At 52.9% G+C, this 21,010-nt stretch overlaps 1 protein-coding gene across 4 annotated transcripts; it reads left to right on the top strand.

Moving 5' to 3' along the window:
- The first annotated feature begins 179 nt into the window (after positions 1–179).
- On the top strand, positions 180–8,628 carry DYRK1B (dual specificity tyrosine phosphorylation regulated kinase 1B). 4 transcript variants are annotated; one of them, XM_057711868.1, is made up of 11 exons: positions 180–313; positions 2,296–2,459; positions 3,478–3,597; positions 3,687–3,875; positions 4,245–4,392; positions 5,256–5,542; positions 6,297–6,443; positions 6,525–6,665; positions 6,974–7,289; positions 7,687–7,793; positions 7,888–8,628. In XM_057711868.1, the coding sequence occupies exons 2-11, from the start codon at positions 2,397–2,399 to the stop codon at positions 8,257–8,259; spliced, it is 1,890 nt and encodes a 629-aa protein (XP_057567851.1). In that variant the 5' UTR covers positions 180–313; positions 2,296–2,396; the 3' UTR covers positions 8,260–8,628. The 4 variants fall into 4 exon arrangements, with proteins under 4 accessions (XP_057567851.1, XP_057567850.1, XP_057567849.1 ...); XM_057711867.1 differs by lacking the exon at positions 180–313 and adding an exon at positions 749–1,047; XM_057711866.1 differs by lacking the exon at positions 180–313 and having other exon boundaries at positions 1,057–2,459; positions 7,094–7,289.
- Positions 8,629–21,010: the final 12,382 nt, after the last annotated feature.

The following is a 21,010-nucleotide window of genomic DNA, read 5'->3' as shown; positions in this document are numbered from 1 at the left end:
TGCCTCCTGCGCAGCCGTAACTTGGATTTCGGCGTTTGGGCGGGGTTCGTAGCTCACGGCGCATGGAGCCCGGTAAGCGCCTCTGAGCGCAGGCGCGGAGTGTTAGCCTGGGTCACGTGAGGAGAAAACAGCTGGGGGGCGGGGGGCGGAGTCCGGGGCGGGGGGGCCGGTTTGTTGTGGTCGCCATTTTGCTGGTTGCATTACTGGGTAATCGGGGCCCTGGCTCGCCGCGTCCGCCGGATATCTTCAGCCAGTGGGCAGGACTGAGCTCGGGCTTCCCGAGCAGTTTGAGTTCACTTGCCCGCGCCCTCAGGTAACGACGCGGCCACGGGCGGGGCAGCATGCGCTCTCGGAAGGGGTAGTGCGGGACCCGCCCTGCCCTGTCGCTGCGAGATTTAGCGCGAGGCCGAGGGAGGAGAGGAGGGGGGCGGCGGGCAGGTGCAGACCTTTGCCTGGCTATTCATAGTCGAATTCCTGGCAGGGGCCGAGCCCGAGGGAACAGCCCTGGGAGGGAGGCTGGGAGGGGGTAGCGGGGCCTCGCTCCCGCCCTTTGTTTGGGGCTTGGCTCTGCCGGCCGCATCGTCGTCGCCTAGCAACAGCTGTCCTGGGCTGTGATTGGTTGAGCGCTTGGCAGCAGCGGCCAATGGCACGGTTGTTGCCATCGTAGGTGTGGACTGCCAAGCTCGGTCTGGCCCCGCCCGCCCGGGCTCCGCGGGCCCGGGCGGCCCTCCAGGGTGGGGGGCGGGGCCGGCGGGGCGAGGGTTAACCCGCCCCTCCCCCATCCACCTGCTTTCCCCTTCCCCCGCGTGCCCCGGGCTGACCCTCGTCCCCTCCTCTCCCCGCCCCTGGCGGCGGCGGCTGCTGTTGTCACCCACCGGGCTGCCTGTCCCGCTTGCCCTCCCCGCCGCGGGGCTTGCCGGGCCGGCCGGGCCGGGACAGGCGGCCGTCTCCTCAGCACAGCCACCGCCGCCATGCTGGCCGCTCGCCCACCCCACTGGGGGCCCCGCCGCGCCCCAGCCCCCCGTGGGCGCGCCAGCCCTGACCCGGGTAGGGGGTGGGGGCTGGGAGAGAGGGTCCTGGTGTGGGAGGGCCCCGAGGAAGACTGTTTTGTTGGGGGGCTCCAGGAGAGAGGAGGGGTCGTGGAGTGGCAAGGATTGACATGGGAGGCGGCCCGTGGGGAGAGGATTTCGGTGTGGTAGATACTCTGGAAGGGAGAACTCTGTGATATTCAGGGAATTTGGCTCTGGGGGCCTTCTAGGAATGGGCACAGTTGTGGATTGACCCTGGTGTAGAGGAGTGACTGGAGAAAGAGCCCTGGGGATGGGGGCGGTAGGAGCCAGGGTAGGGGAGAGAAGGACGATCCACTCTCAACCCCACTCTGAACCGTGAGAAGAATCGCCTCCCCCTAGTTTCCATCAGGACTGGGCCTTGATTGGGGGCGGAGAGGCGTCTTGGAGTAATGTGGGGAAGGGTGCTGATGTGGCATGGGGGAACTGGAATATGGTTTGGGAAATTACGGAGGGTGGTCCCCAGTGGGAGGAAATGATAGGGGAGAGGTCTTGGCACCATATGTGGAGGGTCCCTTGGGAAAGGTGTATGTCCCGTGGTGGGTGAGAATGCCATAGGGTTAGGATTGTGTTATAAAGGGGTCCTCAGATAACCTTGGTGTGGTCAGGAGGTCCCCGAGGACCCTGATGCGGCTTTAGGGGCCTGCAGAGGACTCTGCTGCGGTTTGGAGGGGGCCCAGAAGACTCTCATGTGGTTTGGGGGGTATCCTAGAGTTCTCTGGATTGGGGGATCTACTGGGAAGGGTAGATCTTGAAGTGGAAGGACCTTGCTGTGGTACGGTGAGGTCCTGACGTTCAGGGAAGACTACAGGAGGGCAGGATCTTGTGTGAGGGGCCCTGGGGAGGGCCGTGAATAGAAACGGGGAGAAAAGAGTGAACCCTACTCCCTATACTGTCTGTGGTTTCTCTCCTCTTCCTCCCGCCCAATTATTCATGTCTTTCTGTCCTTTCTTGTCATGGCCCACATCCCCGCCTGGCTCCGAATCATTCCCTTTCCCGTGCTCCTCTGTTTGTGCTGTCTGCTTCATCTATTCGGTAATCATTTGTTGGGGGACTCTGCTGTGCCCCCCCTTCTGTCCCCTCTCTCCATTGCCACCTGTTGTTGTGTTGCTGCTTTTCCTCTCCACTCTGTGCCCTGCCCTCTCTGTTGTCCACCTCTTTCCCGCTTGGCACTGTCCAACACATCCCCTTGTTCCATGTTGTTCCCCCGCCTCCCGCCTGCTCTCAGGTCTCAGCGGCGGTGGCAGCCGAGGTGCAGGATGCGAGAAGGCGCCCCCCGGCCGGGCTCCCGCTCCAGGCCTCGCTCCCCTGCGGCCCTCTGAGCCCACCATGGCCGTCCCACCGGGCCATGGTCCCTTCTCTGGCTTCCCGGGGCCCCAGGAGCACACGCAGGTACGCGTTCAGCTGGCTCCTCACCTGCCTTGGGTATGGGGAGGCTGGGATAGATGGGTCTTGGTGGTGATGTGGTTGCCCAGAAGAGTCTCCCAGAAGCATGAAGGGCATCATGGGAGTGGAAGATATAGAGTTGTTGCTGGTGGAATCAGGGTTTGGAAAGCCTGGGTTCAAATCCTGTCCCCACGGTTATGTTGGGTTCTCCGTGTTTCATTTTCTTGTTTTGTCAAATGGGGCCTATAATGATACCTACCTCACAGGGTTGTTGTAAGGATTAAACTAGTTAATGAAATTCAATTGGAAATGCCGAGAACAGTGTCTGGCACATAGTAAACACTCAATAAATGTTCATTAAGAACAAAAAATGTCCAGAGTGAAAGATTTGGAGGGGTTGAAAGGAAAGAAGTTTGAGCCTGAAGGGTCTTGGAGCCAGCAGGGCCTGGGGTGCAGGGTAAAGACCTTCAAGGGTAGACTATTAAGGCTTTAAACTGTAGAGCTTGAAGCAGGATGGAGTGGGAGGTCTAGGGTGCTGGACCCAGATCCAGCATCCTTAGGATGAAAAAACTGGGCAAAGATGCACAGTGTTGGGAAGGCCCCAAGAGATGAGGATAAAGCAAGATAGGGAGCCTCCTGATGGGATACCCAGAATGGATGGATGGTCTCAGGTGAAGGATTGGGAGGGTCAGAGCCCAGGTTTTCTATCCAGTCTCTCCCACTGAGGTTTAGAGAAGAGTAAAGGTATGTGATGAAAGGTCGGGGTAAACAGCCCACTTCATTCACTCAGCAGATTTGTAATGAGTACCCACTATGTGCCAGGCCCTGCTCCAGGCACAGGAGATAAAGGAAGAACAAGATAAGTCTCTGCCCTTGGGGAGTTTCTATTCTAGTGGGGTTGTTAGACAGTGACCAAATAAATAACGTGTGTGGGAACAATGAGCCAGCTGCCCATACAGTTCTTCCCTTTGAGGTCGGAGGTGAAGGCCTGTCCTCAGTGCCCACCCGTCACCCCGCCCCCCAGGTATTGCCTGATGTGCGGCTACTGCCACGGAGGCTGCCCCTGGCCTTCCGAGACTCAGCGTCGGCCCCGCTGCGCAAGCTCTCCGTGGACCTCATCAAGACCTACAAGCACATCAATGAGGTGGGCAGGGGGTGGGGGACCTGGGCTGGGCGCTGAGGGGTCCTGGCGCCGGTCACTCACCAGCCATCCTCTCCCGGCCGGTCGGGCAGGTATACTACGCGAAGAAGAAGCGGCGGGCCCAGCAGGCGCCACCTCAGGACTCGAGCACCAAGAAGGAGAAGAAGGTCCTGAACCACGGCTACGACGACGACAACCACGACTACATCGTGCGCAGCGGCGAGCGCTGGCTGGAGCGCTACGAGATCGACTCACTCATCGGCAAAGGCTCCTTCGGGCAGGTGCGGAGGCCCCGCCGCCCCCGGCCCTGACCCAGGGGTTGGGAGGTACGGGCTCCCACCGATAGCGACCCGCACAGCCAGTGGCTGTGTGGCTTCAAGTTCCACACCGGGCCACCCACCCCAGCACCATCACTTGGTTACCCGTGCCTCAGTTTCCTTTTGTGTAAAATAGTGCAAATAACAGGACTCTGCACATAAGGTTGTCATGTTATCTCCTGTCCAGTGTTTACAAGCACTCAGATTTTGAATTATTAGTGTTGTCGGTGGTGAGATTGGTGGATCTCCTTGCTGGAGGCAGAAGAGTGGTGGTGCCTGGCCCTGTTCCCCACGCCCCCATTCCCTCACTTTGTGACATGCCTGTGGTCACAGGTCGTGAAAGCCTATGATCATCAGACCCAGGAGCTGGTGGCCATCAAGATCATCAAGAACAAAAAGGCCTTCCTGAACCAGGCCCAGATTGAGCTGCGGCTGCTGGAGCTGATGAACCAGCATGACACAGAGATGAAGTACTACATAGGTGAGGCCTGGGGCAGAGCTGCTGGGGGAGGGGTCACCCTCAGTACAGGAGGGGGCTGGTGTCTTCAGGGCAGGGTTTGGTCTGTAATTCCCTGACATCAGTCATTTCTCCTGCCACTTTCATGATGTCTACCCTATTCACATGAGAATGCTGGTCTGAGTTTATCGGGTGCTCACTAAGGGTCAGGCTCTGTTTTAAGAGCTTTACGTAAATTAAGTTGTTTAACCCTCACCACAGCCCCATTATCATTGCCCACAGCTTGGAGATGAAAAAACAGGCACTCGTGGGCTGTCACTTGCAGAAGGTCACAGTGTTTGCACTCAGTAGAGCTATAATTTGGCCAGGCAGTGGACTCCAGAGCCTTTACTCTTAAACATCTATGCCAGTCTTTTTTCCTCTTTCCTCTGCTGATTCCTCTTAGAAAAAGCAAGTGGATTTAAGGAGTGTGTTTCTTTTAAAAGGAAAATATACATCCTTACAGTAGATGGAAAGCAAGTATCCCTTGTCACAAAAATAAACAGAACTGAGACACGAAAATAATATTATAAAATTAAATGAGGAAGTGTAGGATGGTGTTAAAAAACCCATCAATACCAAATGGAAACTTTCTCTTTGGTTTAATCAGGAAGTTTGACAGAGACTTGAAAAGAGAATTAACTTCCTGTGTGAATCAAGTTATAGACATATAAAAACATCCTGATTAGCAGCTGGTGTGGGCACACCACAGTTTGGCCTGTGCCCCAGAAGCAGAGACACAGACCTGGTTCCAGCCTCTCTCCTTATGACTGTGGGCCACATGTCGCCGCTGGCCCTCTCAGAGCCTCAGTTTCTTCCTCGGCCCATTTCCGTCCTCTTCCCGGCAGTGCACCTGAAGCGGCACTTCATGTTCCGGAACCACCTGTGCCTGGTGTTTGAGCTGCTTTCCTACAACCTCTACGACCTCCTGCGCAACACGCACTTCCGCGGCGTCTCGCTGAACCTGACGCGGAAGCTGGCGCAGCAGCTCTGCACGGCGCTGCTCTTCTTGGCCACACCTGAGCTCAGCATCATTCACTGCGACCTCAAGCCGGAGAACATCCTGCTCTGCAACCCCAAGCGGAGCGCCATCAAGATCGTGGACTTTGGCAGCTCCTGCCAGCTCGGCCAGCGGGTGCGGCCCTGGGGCGGGGCTAGTGATGTGGGTGTGGCCAGACTGTGGGCGGGGCCAACTGGTTGGCTGGGTCCAAGGGGCGAGGCTAGAAGGGGATAGGATTGTCACCTGCAGCCTGAAGTGGCTGATACCCGAGGGATGGTGCTTGGGATGGGGTGTCTGCGGGTACAGAGGGTGAGGCCAGTGGGTGAAGCGGGTAAAGGAGAGGGCCACGGTATACTGCCTGAAGGAAAGGGAAGAGTGGATCCTGAGGGGACAAGTTTTGAGGCTGCCAGATTGGAGGGGGGCAGAGGGGGAGTTGGGTGGCTTTGAGCCTGGCGTGGCACTTTGCAGAGTTTTGTTTACCCTTGTCCTCTCAAAGCTGGGGGTGGAAGGGGGCGGGGCTCTTCAGTTTTGCAGCTTCTTGTGAGCTGGCGTTCAGGATGATGCTGAAAGGGGTCTAGTTTGGGAAGGTGGGAAGGGCCTAAGTTTGCTGATTGCCAGCCTCTGGTGACCAAGAGGGGCTCAGGATCAGCCCGGCGGGAATAGAGATCAGGATCAGAGTAGGCCAGCAGAGATTTCTGAATCCGATGAATAAGATAGTGGCAGTGACTCCTGGAGAGCTGGTGCTGATAACATCAGGGTTTGGAGACCCCTATCCCCAGTTTTGGGGGCAGGAGGCATGTCCTCAGTGGGTTCTCTTAGCTTTGGGGTTGTCAGTGGTAGCAGTAGAGGAGGCTGGGACCTCTGACCGTTATCCTCTCCCCTCTCCCAGATTTACCAGTACATCCAGAGCCGTTTCTACCGTTCGCCCGAGGTGCTCCTGGGCACTCCCTACGACTTGGCCATTGACATGTGGTCCCTGGGCTGCATCCTGGTGGAGATGCACACTGGAGAGCCCCTCTTCAGCGGCTCCAATGAGGTGTGATCCCGAGGAGGGGGTGTGCTGGAGGGGGTGGAGGCCTGGCCGGCCCGCTGATCCTGACTGCCCACCTGCTCTCAGGTGGACCAGATGAATCGGATTGTGGAGGTGCTGGGCATCCCACCAGCCCCCATGCTGGACCAGGCACCCAAGGCTCGAAAGTACTTTGAGCGGCTGCCTGGGGGTGGCTGGACCCTGCGAAGGACAAAGGAACTCAGGAAGGTGCGGCCCCCGCCCTACGCCGCTCCTCTTTCCCTGGTGGCCCCTCACTCTCTCACACTTGGGGCTCCCTCCTCCCTCTCTCCCTGCTTCCTCTCCCTTGTGTCTTTCCCTTCCTTGCTCTTCCCCCCGTCTGTCCTTTCCTTCCTCCCCCACCCACCCCATCTCTCCTACTACCCACTCCACAACTCTTCTTAGCTTCTCTCTTTCCACTTTCTCTCTTGTGCCTCTGTTTCCCCGTGTGTGTCTCCCTGCCCCTCCTGCCCACTGACGGCCACTCTCTTGCCCCCCCTCCCACCTCCCCCTGCCAGGATTACCAGGGCCCCGGGACACGGCGGCTGCAGGAGGTGCTGGGCGTGCAGACGGGCGGGCCCGGGGGCCGGCGGGCGGGGGAGCCGGGCCACAGCCCCGCCGACTACCTCCGCTTCCAGGACCTGGTGCTGCGCATGCTGGAGTATGAGCCTGCCGCCCGCATCAGCCCACTGGGGGCTCTGCAGCATGGCTTCTTCCGCCGCACGGCTGATGAGGCCACCAACACGGGCCCGGCAGGCAGCAGTGCCTCCACCTCGCCCGCGCCCCTCGACACCTGCCCCTCCTCCAGCACCGCCAGCTCCATCTCCAGTTCTGGTGGGTGCTCAGTGCCAGGTGGGGTAGAACAGGGGTCAGGGCAGCTCTGGTTTGACCTCACCTGGGGGTGGGGGGGGCCTTGTCACCGGCCTTCCCCTGGAGCTTTGAAAGTGCGTGATCCTGACCTCCAGAATGGGTGGGGCAGGCAAGCTCAGAAGGGCCCTGATTTGGTCTCTGAGACTGAGCTTGGGCTCAGATCTCTAAAACTGGTTCTCACTCTTTGACACCCCAAACGGAACTCTGACCCCAATCTCAAAATTGGGCCTGATCCTTTGAATGGGTGCTGGCCCCAAATCCCAGATCTGGGCCTGGGCCATGAACCAGACTCAGCCACCTGAAAACCCAGCCCCACCTTTCCTTGCTTAAGGCCTCTCCTCTCTTCCCTTGGCACTTCCAGGAGGCTCCAGTGGCTCCTCCAGTGACAACCGGACCTACCGCTATAGCAACCGATATTGTGGGGGCCCTGGGCCCCCCATCACTGACTGTGAGATGAACAGCCCCCAGGTAATGGGGCCTTGGGGACTTTGGAGGTGGGTGGTGGAGTGTCTGGGGCTTCAGGACCTAGGTCTCCATCATCCACTGTTCCTTTGCTCCTTAGGTCCCGCCCTCCCAGCCGCTGCGCCCCTGGGCAGGGGGTGATGTGCCCCACAAGTCGCATCAGGCCCCGGCCTCCGCCTCATCACTGCCAGGGGCCGGGGCCCAGTTACCCCCCCAACCCCGATGCCTTGGTCGTCCCCCATCACCAACCTCGCCACCACCCCCGGAGCTGATGGATGTGAGCCTGGTGGGCGGCCCTCCGGACTGCTCCCCACCTCACCCAGCACCTGCCCCCCAGCACCCGGCTGCCTCAGCCCTCCGGACTCGGATGACAGGAGGTCGTCCACCCCTCCCACCCCCTGATGACCCCGCCACCCTGGGGCCTCGCTTGGGCCTCCGTGGTCTACCCCAGAGCACCGCAGCCAGCTCATGACCCTGCCCCCTTCCTGGGGCCCTCCTGAAGCCATACCCCACCCCCCCACCTGGGGGCCCTGGGCTCCCACCCTCATCTCTCCCCTTGACTGGAATTGCTGCTACCCAGCCGGGGTGGGTGAGGCCTGCACTGATTGGGGCCTGGGGCAGAGGTTCAAGGAGAGGGGTTTAGGCTCACCTCCCCACTAAGGACTGGACCCTTGGCCCCTTCTCTCCCCTTGTTTTCTATTTATTGTACCAAAGACAGTGGTGGCCCAGTGGGGGAGGGGGATTCCCCCTCACCCCAGGGCCCTGGGAGGGGGTGGGGGCAGGTAGGGGGAGATGGCCTTGCTCCTCCTTGCTGTACCCCCCAGTAAAGAGCTTTCTCACATGCCCGCCTGAGCGTTTGCAGGCCCTTGGCGCCCCTCACCAGCCCTCAGAGGCATGGTGGGGAACGGTGTTTGGGGAAGGGTTGCTGGAAGAGCTTTGTCATGTGGGATGAGTCCCTGGTCCCTGGGGAAGTTATGGCTCTTGGTGCAGACATGGGACTTAGGAGGTCTGGGGTTGTGGAATCCTAGACAGAGATCCTGGATAAGATCCTGACCCACACTTCCCTTTTGTAGGGTAAACTGAGACCTTGAAAGGTAAAGGCCCAGCTCTGGCCTGTCTCTGGGAAACACCAGGTTCTGCCCAATAAGCCAGGGCTGCCAGAGAGTCTGCACAGGCATGGCTCATTTTGCCAGGCAACCAGTAGGTGCTGAGTGCATGTAGCAGGCCTTGGTGCCATCTGGGGAATGGCAGGTAGGCAATGGGTACAGAATTTAGCCCACACACTTCTTGTCTCACTCTTTGAAACCACTGCGGAGCAAAGTGTGTTAAGGTTCTCAGACAAAAAAGAAATTCCTGGGGTTCCAGGTAAGTGGGCCTGTTTCCAACGTAAATTTGGAGACTTGTCTCCCAACCGGCCAATCAAGAGCCGCCAGGTTCAAAGGGTACTGGCCTACGCCACCGGGGCGCGGCGCTTCCTGGGAAATGGAGTTCTGTTTGGCAATCTCTTTTCCCCCCTTTTCGTTGCGGAACTACAAAGACCAGAGTTCTTTTCGCTCACGTGTTTAGGGTCGGTTTCTCAGACGGCCAATCGGCAGTAAGAGGCAGCCAGTGCCCGGATGCTTAAGGCTGGCTGTAGAGGAGGAGATGGCCGTGATTGGGTGGTTCTGGCCAGAGTCTGCGGGAGCGTTGAGGCTTGTGGAAGGTGGGTCACTGCGCTGCGCCGGGAGAGCGTGGAGGTTAGGCGTTCATAGTTACCGAGCAGGAGGTAAGCGCGGCGGCCTGGAGCGGCCGCACCACGCGGGGCGTCACTAGCTGCTGTGTTGGGCCTGGCTCGCGGGAAGCCCCAGTCGGTAGGAGAGACGGGCAAAGGCCCCGTTACGGACCTGCATGTGTTCGGTAACGGAGACAGCGTGGAACGCGGAGAGAGCTCGGGCCCGGCACCTGTAGGGAAACCTTCCCGGGGGAGGAGGTGCGTCTGAGACCTGAAGATGGTGGGATTTTGGGGGTTGGCAGTGGTGCGGTGGAATGGCTTGCGCAAAGGCAACGATGAGAAACAGCCTGGTGTGTGAATGAACTGCAGGCGATAGGTGTTGCTCGAAATCTTATTGAAAGTGCTGTGTTAATTAGATCGTGGAAGATTTTGTTGGCTATTTAGGGAGCTTGGACTTTGTCTTTAGGGCAGCGAGGAGCCACGGGGAGATTTCCGTAAGGGAAGGGGCCCAATTTGCTGCCAGGTGGAAATAGATTGACGGGAAAGAGACTAGGGTCTGGGAGCCCAGGATGGCGGCTGTGGTATCCTAGGTAGGAAATGTCGGGGATGGACCAGGGTAGGGACCTTGGGGCGGGGGGAGACTTCCAGAAGGCTGAGTTGACAGGCTGACAGGCTGTATGGGAGAGGGAGGCGAAGACAAGCGAGAAAGGGATCTCTCCAGCACTGTAGAACAGTGCTTAGCCTATCAAACATGCTTAATTAATAAAAAAAATATTTTTGAATGAATAGTCGTAGAAAGCAGGTACTGCTGTGATCTCCCTTTTGCAAATGAGGTTGCTGACGGTAGAGAAAATTAAGTAACTTGCCCAAGATCATATGGCAAGGAAGTGGAGGGCTCAGGATTTGTGTGCGAACCATTGACTTAGCAAGATGCAAGATGAGCCTCAGGACATCAGCAGGAGTCAAATCATGTAGGTCCTGTGAGGAATTTGTGATGAGCATGGAAATATATATCTTCAATTTCTATTTCTAGCCCAGAACCTCTCCCCTGGCCTGTTGACTGACTGCAGACATGATATCTCCTTCTGGATATCTAGAGATATTGAGAGTAAGCTTTGCGAAGTGGAACTCCTGGTTATTTCCCAAAACATGTTCCTCCCACCTCCTTGCTAAATGCCACCTGCATCTTTGTAGTTGTTCAGACCAAAAGCTTTGGAGTTGTCCTTGACTCCCCTCTTTGTCTTTTACCCATGTTTGGTCCGTCAGCAGATACCTTCAAAGCATATTTAGAATCCTACCATTTTTCCCCACCTCCATTCCTGTCACCCTGGCCTTGTCCACCCTCATTTCCTGCCTAGACCATCAATGGTCTCCTTGCTCCCCACAGTGTGTTCCTCACATGCAGCCAAAGGGACACAGTGAACACCTGCATCTGGTCACATCTCTCCCCTGCTCGGTACCCTGTGGCTCCATCTTACAGACAGTAAATGCCACATTCCTCTCCGTGGCCTGCAAGGCCCTGCATGATCTGTCCCTGTTACTTGTCTGACATCATCTATTCCCCTCTCCTTGTTCCCTCTGCTCCAGCCACGCTGGCCTTAAGGGCTCTGCACTTGCTGTTCTCTTTACTTTGAACACTGTTCTCCCAAATAGTCAAGGCTCACCTTCAACTCCTTTAGATCTTTATTCAGATGTTACTTTCTCCTTGAGATCTTTCCTGACCACCCTTCTGGAATTGTACCACTAATATTCACACCTGTCTTCCCTTTAACTTTTTCCTCAGCATTAATCATATTACTGCTTAACACGCTGTGTAACTTATCTTGTTTATCGTCTGTCTCCCCCCATAGCAGACCATGAGCTTCATGAAGGCAGGAGCTTTTGTCTACTCCGTGCTTTATGTCTGATACCTAGAAGAGCTCTTGACATGTAGTAGAGGCTCAATAACTATTTACTGAATGAGTGAATGAATGGATGATTTCAACAGTACAATTCCTGATCTCCAGCATCTTAGGGACTCTGTTGATCCCCTATGCACAGAACTTTAAGGGGCTGTCTTAAAGTTTTCTGAGGTCTCAGACATTGAGCAGTCATTTCATCTTGCCTCTGCTTTGTGCTCAGAATTGAGAACACATCAGAGAACAAAAGAGTTTCCCTGTTCCCAGAGCTCACAGTCTCAGGGGTGGAGGTTCAGATTGTCAACTTATCATGCAAATATGAAATTATAAAGAAAGAGTGTCGTAAGAGCACTCGACTGGAAGTCTAATCTGGATCCTAGGAAGTGAGGTTTGAAGTGATGGGGTAGCCATTAATTTGATTAAGAGGTAAGTGTGCGTGTGGTGCTTGGAACCTGGAGGCTGAGGGGGAGCAAGAGGCCAGACCATGTGGATCCTGTAAGGAGTTTGTATTCTTACCCCACGTGCAGTGGGAAGTTGTAGAAGAATTTTTTTTTTGGCCTCGATGCATACCTTGCGTTATCTTAGTTCCTCAGCCAGGGGTTGAACCTGTGCCCTGGGCAGTGAAAGCGCGGATTCCTAACCACTGGACCGCCAGGGAATTCCTGAGAAGTTGTAGAAGAATTTTAAACAGTGGAAGGAGGCATGGTCAGTTTCGTGTGTTAAAAGCTCCCTCAGGCTGTTGGGTGTGTGAGGAATTGGCTGTAGGGGATTAGGATTGAAGTAGAGAGACCAGTGAGGAGGATGTTACCATGAGATTAAAATGGCTGCTGCTGGAGAAGCCCACCGTTCTTTCCTGTATCTCCCATGAAGAGGTGGAGTCTCCTCTTCCCTTTATTTTTTAAATAAATTTGTTTATTTATTTTTGGCTGCATTGGGTCTTGGTTGCTATGTGCGGGCTTTCCCTGGCTGCGGTGCATGGGCTTTTCATTGCAGTTGCTTCTCTTGTTGTGGAGCACGGGCTCAGTAGTTGTGGCGCATGGGCTTAGTTGCTCCTTGGCATGTGGGATCTTCCCGGACCAGGGATTGAACCCTTGTGCCCTACAGTGGCAGGTGGATTGTTAACCACTGTGCCACCAGGGAAGTTCCTCCTTTTCCCTTTAAGTCTGGGCTGTCCTGGGAGTTGTTCTGACCAACAGAATGCAGTGGAAGTGACGCTGTGCTGGTTGGGGGTCCTGGGCCTTAAGAGGCCTGGCAGCTTGTGCTTTTTACTGTCTTGGAGCCCTGGGCTGTTGTATAAAGTCCAGCCACCCCACTGGAGAGAGATGTGGAAAGAGAAAGCCCTGTCAGCCCCCAGCTCTTCCACTGTTTTAGCTGATGTGCCAAATCAGACATGAGTGATGCCATCTTGGATAGTCTAGCCCACTTCCCAGATGACACCATGTGGCGTGGAAACAAGCCATCCTGAGTCACCTTGCCCTCAGAACCTTGTCCAAACTACAGAATCGGAAGCAAATAAATGGCTGCTCTTTTAAGCCACTGTGTTTTGGGATGACTTGTTACTGAGCAATAGCTAGCTAAAACAAACACATGTTTTTTGAGATTTTATATATTAGCTCATTTCATCCTCATAGTCACTCTGTGTGGTAATATTATTATTGCCTTTATATGTATGAGGAAACCAGGGCACAGGGAAGTTAGTGGAGTGCTAGCAAGATGCTTGACACATAGTAAGTGCTGAGCATGTGCTATAGCTATTATCAGCATCCTGTTCATCAGCATTAAAATTTCCCTGATAAAGAAGTGGTAGTAAGAGGAATTAAAGCATTATTAACCCAGTTACTTGTGCTATGATTTTAGATAAGTGACTTCACCTTCTGAGGCTCAGTTTCTTCATTATGAAATGGGAATTATAATGCTTTTCATTTTAGAGGGTTATTATGAGGAGCACAGGGTCTGACAGAGGGCAAACACCTAGTATACGGCAGGGATGTTAATTATTACAAAGCATGCATCCAGGTGTGGTCACAAGGATGAAGCCGTTTTCTTGAAAGGCCTAGTGGAGAGACAGAAAGGCATCAGGTCCTTGGTGATGTTGCTGAAGTGCTGGATCAGGCCTCACCTGAAATAAGTTACTTCAGGGCTTTTTTTTATTAGGGAATCCAATAAGTCTTTTTTTTTTTTTTTTTTTTTAAATCATGTAAGTCAAGTCGAACTGGGCCTTCTGTTACTTGGAGCCAGCATCCTAACTGACTCCTGGTTTTTGTTACTTGTTGACATCAGTGATGAAATACTGTTGTCATGCACTGTTTTAGGTGCTGGTATTATAATAGAAACCCTTACAATAATGGTAAGATCCTCAAAAGCCCTGTCCTTGTGGAACTTACATGCCAGTGGGGAAGGTGGATGATTTTAAAAAATTGGTGATGTGAGCTATGCAGGCTGAGGGTAGAGGGGACAGAGAGTGACAAGAGCTGCTATTTTAGGTGGAGGGGTTGAATAAGCTCTCCTTGAGGAAATGTTATTGGAGGAGGGACCTGACAAAAAGAGGGGGAGCCAGCTGTGTGCATATTTTGGGAAGGACAGGTGAAAAAGAAGCAGCAAGTTCAAAGGCCCAGAGGTGTGCTCGGCATGTTGGAGGAGCAGAAAGGAGTGAACTGGACCAGGCTGAGCCCATTGGATGGGAAGGAGATGAGGGCAGGGGGCACACAGGGCTGGATGGGCCATGGGAGGGACTTGAATTTGATTCACAGTGAGATGGGAAGCAGTTATAGCATACTGAGCTGAAGAGTCATGTGTCACATGCTAATCTGAATCCTAATCCTAACCTCACATCCTAATGGGATTCCTCTGGCTGCCACGTGGGCACCAGGATGGAAGCAGGGCTCCAGTGAGGAGGCTGCCACACTAGTTCAGCCAAGAGATGATGGTGGCTTGGCCAGCGTGATGGCAGTGGAACTGGGGAGACGTGGTTGGATTTGGAATGTAATTTGAAGGGAGGAGTAGGCACGATTTGGGTGTGGGGTGATAAAGCGGAGTCCGTGACTGTGAGGTATGTAGCCTAAGCGGAGTTCCTGTTGCTGTGGGGGAGGCTGAGGGAGCCCGTGGATGTGGTTAGCATCCCCGCAGGATGAGCAGGCAGCGGGATACGGGAGTCTGGCGTCCACGGGCGAGTTCTGGGCTGGAGATATAAATTTGGGAGTCGTTGGCATTTTCATGGTAGTAAGGCCCAGGATGAGATCACTAAGGAAGGAGGTGTGGATGGAAATGACATCTGGGAATGGGAGCAGGGAGGCCTGTGAGGAGGTGACTGCAGTCATCTAGGGAAGAGATCACAGTGGCCTGGATGGTGGTGTAGGCAGGTGTGAGCAGTCATCTGGATGCATTTTGAAGGCAAACCCACAATGGGTGGTGACAAAGAAATGTACCAGGGCCTCCTGAGAAAAGAACAGAGTCAACATGGGTCAGCCATTCCGCTTCCCTCCCTCCCCCGGGCCCTGTGGTCTCTGCTGCTCTTCGCACCTGCTGCTTCCTCTCTTTGCGGGCAGCTGGGCTGGCCCTGGGTGGGCTCTTGCCCTGACTCCATGTAACCTTCCAGTGCAGTGCCCCACCGCCCTTCTGTCCCCCTTCCAAATTCCCCAGACAGAAATTGGATTGCTGGGGTGCAGGGTCCAACCCTGCTCAACCCACTGTAGCCAGAGGATTCCTACAGTGACGTCTGTCTGCTGGGAAGGGCTGTGGACTGGGCAGTCACCTCAGATACTCACAAAGTGTTCCTGATGGTGTACTGGGGGCAGGCGTGGGGGTGTGTGATTTGACTCTGTTTTGGTAGGTGGGTGGGACAGACCATTTATATAGCCTCAGATTCATCCTGGGTTGGGTGACAGGGCAGGGGAGACCAGGAAGGTGGGATCTGGCAGGCTCTGGGCTCAGAAGGGTTAGGGTCGGGTTGGGAGAGGTGATTTGGGGGCAGGACGGTGGTGGGGGAGGAGAATCCAGCACAGCTTCTACTTGCTGTGGGTGTTCCCAGAGAAAGGCAGCCTCCATGCTACCCTCACAGAGCACACATCCAGCAGGGAGACAGCCCCCTAGCAGACGGGGTCAGGGCGGGAAGGGGGAGGCATGGGGGCTGTGGGAGCCCAGAGGAAGCACCTGACCTAGCTAAAGGGGGAGGACTTCCTGGGTAGAGACCGCATGAGATGAGATCTGAAGAGTCAGAGGAAGGGAGTTAGGGACTCTGCTGGTGACTACTTATAGCCAAGTCTGTAGATACTTAGAATTTTTTTTTTTAATAACTTTAGATTTACAGAAAAGTTGCAAAGGTAGTACAGAGACGTCCCATATACCTTACACTCAGCTTCTCTTAATGTTAGCATCTTACTTAATTGTAGTACATTTGTCAAAACTAAGAACTGAACGTTGATTAGTATTCTAACAAAACTCCCTGTTTTATTTGTCTTCCACCCATTTTTGCACTAATGTTCTTTCTTTGTTCCAGGATCCAGTCCAGGATACCATGTTGCATGTATTCATCCCGTCTACTTGGTCTCCTCCAGTCTGTGACGTTTCTCAGTCTGTTTTCCATAACCTTGACAGTTTTGAAGAGTACCGGTCAGGTATTTTGTAGAATGTCCCTCAGTCTGGGATTGTCTGTTTTTCTTACAGTTAGACCGGGATTGTAGGTTTGGGGAAGAATGCCACTCAGGTGATGGTAACCCCGATCACTTCATTACAGTGGTGTCTGCCAGGTTTCTCAACTGTGATCTTACGGGTTTTCCCTTCCCTTACGCTGTCTAGAAGCAGGTCACAAAATCCAGCCTGTAAACTCCAGTTGAGGGGGAAATATCAAAGAATTTGTCTTCATATGTCAAAACCACCACAGTAATTGATAAATATGGGAGGATCCTTTGAGGGTGTGCAAATGTCCTGTTTCTCCTCAAAGTTCCACCCACTAATTTTGGCATTCATCAGCGGACCTTGCCTGCAGAAATCATCACTGTGGTATTCTAATGATGCTTTTCTATTGTCCTCATTTCTCCTACACTTATTCTTGGCGATTCTTCTGTAGGAAGATTTGTCCCTTCCACCCATTTTATTTGTACAGTCATTAATTTATATCAGTATGGACTCGTGGATATTTGTTTTATTCTTTGGGTGTAACCAGTATTATTATAATTAACTTTTTCACTCAGGTTGTCCTGGTTTGGGCCATAAGGGCTCTTTCAGGTTGGCTCTGTATGCTTTATTCTTGTTTTTCTCGAGTACTTCCTTACTTTTCGGTACTGTAAGATGCTCCAGGCTTATGTTGCATTTTCCTTGCCCCAGCCGTAGAGTCACCACTTATGCAGGGAGCCCTGGTTCCTTTGATGGAGAATGGTATAGAAACCAAGGTCTGGGCACTGAGTGTGGTCATTGCTGCTGAGGTGTCACTTTTTCTAGTCCCTCTCAGCTGACAGAGCTGGGGGAAATGTATGTGTACAAACCCGTGTATACACACATATCTATTTCTGTGTGTATGTGTATATATAGATACAGATATCTGTATAAGAAAACCCTGAGTCCATACTGGTACCTCGGACTCTAATCCATTTCTAGAAGGTTCATTCTCCCCACCTGGCTCTCCCCCCCCCCCCCCCCCCCCCGTTTTCTTTGTAACTTCTTTCTCTGGCAATGAGAAACCTAACTCAGTGGGCACTTCTTGGTGTTCAGGTAATGGGCTGTCTTGGCAAAAATTGGCAGTGTTGGCCATTCCCACTTTCTGTAAGGACACTCTCTCCTTGGTTTCTGTGACAGTGCTATCCCCTAGTTTTTCTCCTGTGTCTTGCTTGTTTGCAAGAAGTTCCCGTTTTTGCCGCCCCCTTGAATCTGGGGGGGTTTTCTCTCCTCCCACCCTTGGCCGTCTCACCCTCTCTCGTGGTCTGTTTCCTGTCTCTGTGCTCACGATGCCCACTCTCTGCTCTCAGCTCCGACTCCTCCCTGGGCCCCAGACCTGGGGGTCCTGAGGCCTCAAGAAGCCCCCTCCCCATCCTGCCCTCAGTCCTGGGTGATCCCTGGGCCCCTAATACTCACCTCATCCCAAATTGCAAACCTGCTCCTCCTCTTGGTGCCTGCCTCAGCGGGGGCTTCTCCACACCCCAGGCTCCCAGAGAGAGCCCCGGGCTTCATCTTTGATGCCTGCCTCCCTCCCCTCCTTGCCGTGCATCCTCCCCATCAGCCTCCAGGCCTTGACCACTAGGACTCCTGGACAGCTCTCCCACCTGCCCCTTCTCGCCTTTCATGGCCCTGCCTAGGTCCAAGCCTGTCCTCTCCCACCCTGTCTGTGCCTGGCCTCCCATCTCACCCTTTAAACCCTCCTCCACTTGACAGCTGAGGGATTTTTGTGAAACACAGATCTGATCAAGCCCTCCTGCTAGAAGCCTTTCCATGTTTCCCCAGTGTCCTTAGGACCAAGTGCTAACTCCTTAGACTGATACTGAAGACTCGGTATGATCTGGTCCCTGACCGTTGCTCAGCTTGTCTCCCTGACTACCTGAGCTGCACACACACTGAACTTCTCTTTCCTTGAATGTGGCCAGTGCTCTCACCTTGGCCTCAGCACAGACCCTCGCTCAAGCCTCAGCAACCCTCAGCCCAGCCAGTCCTGCCCAATCCACACACCACCCATTTTCTTCCCACTCATATTGTTTTAAAACACCCCCAGACATCATCTGTAAGGAGGATGAACAGCATGTAACCAGCGGTCATATTCAACACGTTTTCACTGAATACTAACATAACTCTTTCTCCCACAACAGCTATTGGTGTGTAAACTGAACAAGAGAAATCACATTGTGTTTAAGAGGAAAAAATCATTGGTATTACCTAAAATATCCTACTGCGACAGGAAAACTGAGGTATATTTCTCTGTACACTGTTAAGTCACCCCAGAATGGACTTCAGAGGAGTGCTTGTAAGATTCATTTAGAAATCACATCAACTTAGGGAACTTTGTACCGTTAATTTTCAGAGCTGTCATTATAAACACGGTGTGTGTAATTCAGACCGTGTTCACAAGCATTTGGAACAACTGACTTGTATCAAAGGATTTTGTATGTGTAAAGGAAGGTTACTAAAGTACACTGGTGTTGGGAGAATTCTTGTCTTCTCCTCTGATATCAGTGATTGTTGGGACAGTGAATTCTGTGCAGAGGGACTACGGATGCATCCGCTTTGAGGCCGTTTGCGGTTTTACATCTGGCTGGCATGTGCTTTAATAATCACTGCCAGCCTTTACGTGGTGCCACTTCACGCCAGGCCAGCTCTAAGCCCTTCGCATGCATTATTACCTCAGTAATAACCTCACACGGCCCTTAGGAGGCAGCTGCTGTTAGTATCCCAGTTTTTCAGTGAGGCGTTTAGAGTTCACATCAGTTGCTTCAGGTTGCATGGCTAGTGAGTGGCAGCACTGGGATCTGAACCCAGGAATATGGTTGGTTGTGTTGTCTGTGCCTTCAGCCCCCTTCCTCCTGGACTCCATTATTAAAGGAGATGCTCGCACTTCTAATACTGCAATTTCTTTTCAGAAGAGGGGCTTAAACAACTTTCTTTTCTGGTTGCCAGAAATCTTTTTCAACATCCTCAATGAAAAACACAGCTTTTTTTTTCTAAGGAAAATTTCAAACATGCACAAGAAGTGGAGAGAAAAGTCTAATGAACACCCATGTCCCCATCACCCAGCTTCTGCAGTTACCAGCATGTGGCCATTCTTGTTCCATCCATATTCTGCACATTTTCCTCCTCTGCTCAGTTATTTTAAAGTAAATCCAGATATGTTTTATTAAAAGACTTTGCCTCTAAAGGAAAGGGGACCTAAGTTCCTTGCCCCAAGTCCTCCCCCTGCTGGCAGTCTGACCACTTTCCTCATTCTCTGTCCCCTCTCCCCTCATTTTCCAAACTCAGACAGATCTGTGCAGCGTGTGATCCTATCACCGGCTCCGTCCCTGGCTCGTTTCCCGAAACCCTGTCTCCCCAGGCGTTTCTCCACGTTGCCCCGAAGCCTGAAGATGATCCCTCTTAGTGATCGTGGTCGGGCTGGTGTTGTCTGGCAGGTGCTTCCCCTGCAGTGGGATATGTAATCTGCTCTGCGTGTGGCTTTCTGCCATGATAGTGGCCTCTTCCTTATTTGGGTTATTTTCTGGATGCCGCTCCACTCGAGCCAGGTCAGGCCTCCTGTAACACTCCTTGCACACTGTAACTTCACTTCAAGCACAGTATGTTTAACATGGTCAAAATGAAACAGGGATTTGGGTACTTACCTATCAATTGCCTGAGAGCTCCGTGACTCAGGTCTGTCTTTATCCCTGCTGTGTCCCCAGCATCGCCCAGCACAGGGCCTGGCACACAGTAGGTGCTCAGTAACAGGAATGAATGAATGAATGATTGCCATGGTCAATATCTGGGCACTTATCATGAGGGCAGTAGGAAGCCACAGAAGTGTTGCAGGCAGAACTGGACCCATTTTTCTCAAACTAATGTGCATTTAAATCCCATGAGATCTTTTTAAAATGCAGATTCTGAGTCAGTGGGTCTGGGGAGGGGCTTGAGATTCTGCATTTCTAACAAGCTCCCAAGTGATGCCAATGCTTTGAGTAACGAGGGTCTTGCTGTGCTGTTGAGTAAGGCAGCCGGCAGCCACATGTGGCTGTTGAGGATTTGAAATGTGGCTAGTGTGACCTGAGATGTACGCTAAGTGTAAAATACCAACCAGATTTCAGACTTAGTACAGAAAAGAGAATGTAAAATATCTCATTAATAGTTTTTATATTGATCACATGTTAATATGGTAATATTTTGGATATATCGGGTTAAATAAAATATATTATTAAAATTAATTTTACCTGTTTTTTCTTTTTTTTATGGGGCTACTAGAAAATTTTAAATTACATTTGTGGTTCTCCTTATGTTTCTCTTGGATCGTGCTGGTCTAGAACATTCCAGACTCCTCACCTCTAAGCATTTGTACATGCTTTTCCCTCTTTTCGAAGCACCCCTCTGTTCTTCCTACCTCCTCCTCACAACTAACCACATACATCTTTCAGGTCTCAATTAAGATATCTCCTCCGGGAAGCCCCCTTGATGCCCCAGGGTGGGTTGGGTGTCCATTTTGGGCTTCTGCTCTCTGGGTTTTCCCCATCCTAGCCCTGACCATCTGTGATGTCTAAACATCTGTCTCCTGGAGATTGGAGACAGGATGGCAGAGTAGAAGGACTTGAGCTCACCTCCTGTCATGAAAACACCAAAATCACAACTAACTGCTGAACAACCATTGACAAAAAAAGACTGGAACCACCAAAAAAGATATTCTGCATCCAAAGACAAAGAAGAAGCCACAACAAGACACTAGGTGGGACACTGTCGTGGTATAAATGTCTCCTTTAGACAGATAAACCCATGAGGATGGGGACAGAGTTTGTTCTGGTCACCACTTTTATCTCAAGAATCTGGCACAGAGTCAGTATCTGTTAACTGAATTAAGAAATGACAAGTAAGACAGGGGTCATGCACATTTTCAACTCTTGAACTGGACCATAAAATCAGCTTTTGAGGTCTTATTTTTGTTTGTGCTGATACCAGCAGGT

The sequence above is a fragment of the Hippopotamus amphibius genome, chromosome 16 (assembly GCF_030028045.1).
Source record: "Hippopotamus amphibius kiboko isolate mHipAmp2 chromosome 16, mHipAmp2.hap2, whole genome shotgun sequence".
Lineage (NCBI taxonomy): Eukaryota > Metazoa > Chordata > Mammalia > Artiodactyla > Hippopotamidae > Hippopotamus > Hippopotamus amphibius.
This window is presented reverse-complemented; position numbering and strand designations above follow the sequence as displayed.

Coding starts and splice junctions, on each gene's coding strand:
- DYRK1B (XM_057711865.1), top strand. CDS start 2,001: ATGTCTTTCTGTCCTTTCTTGTCATGGCCCACATCCCCGCCTGGCTCC. Junction 5,543..6,296: donor CCTGCCAGCTCGGCCAGCGG/GTGCGGCCCTGG, acceptor CCCCTCTCCCAG/ATTTACCAGTACATCCAGAG. Junction 6,666..6,973: donor GGACAAAGGAACTCAGGAAG/GTGCGGCCCCCG, acceptor TCCCCCTGCCAG/GATTACCAGGGCCCCGGGAC.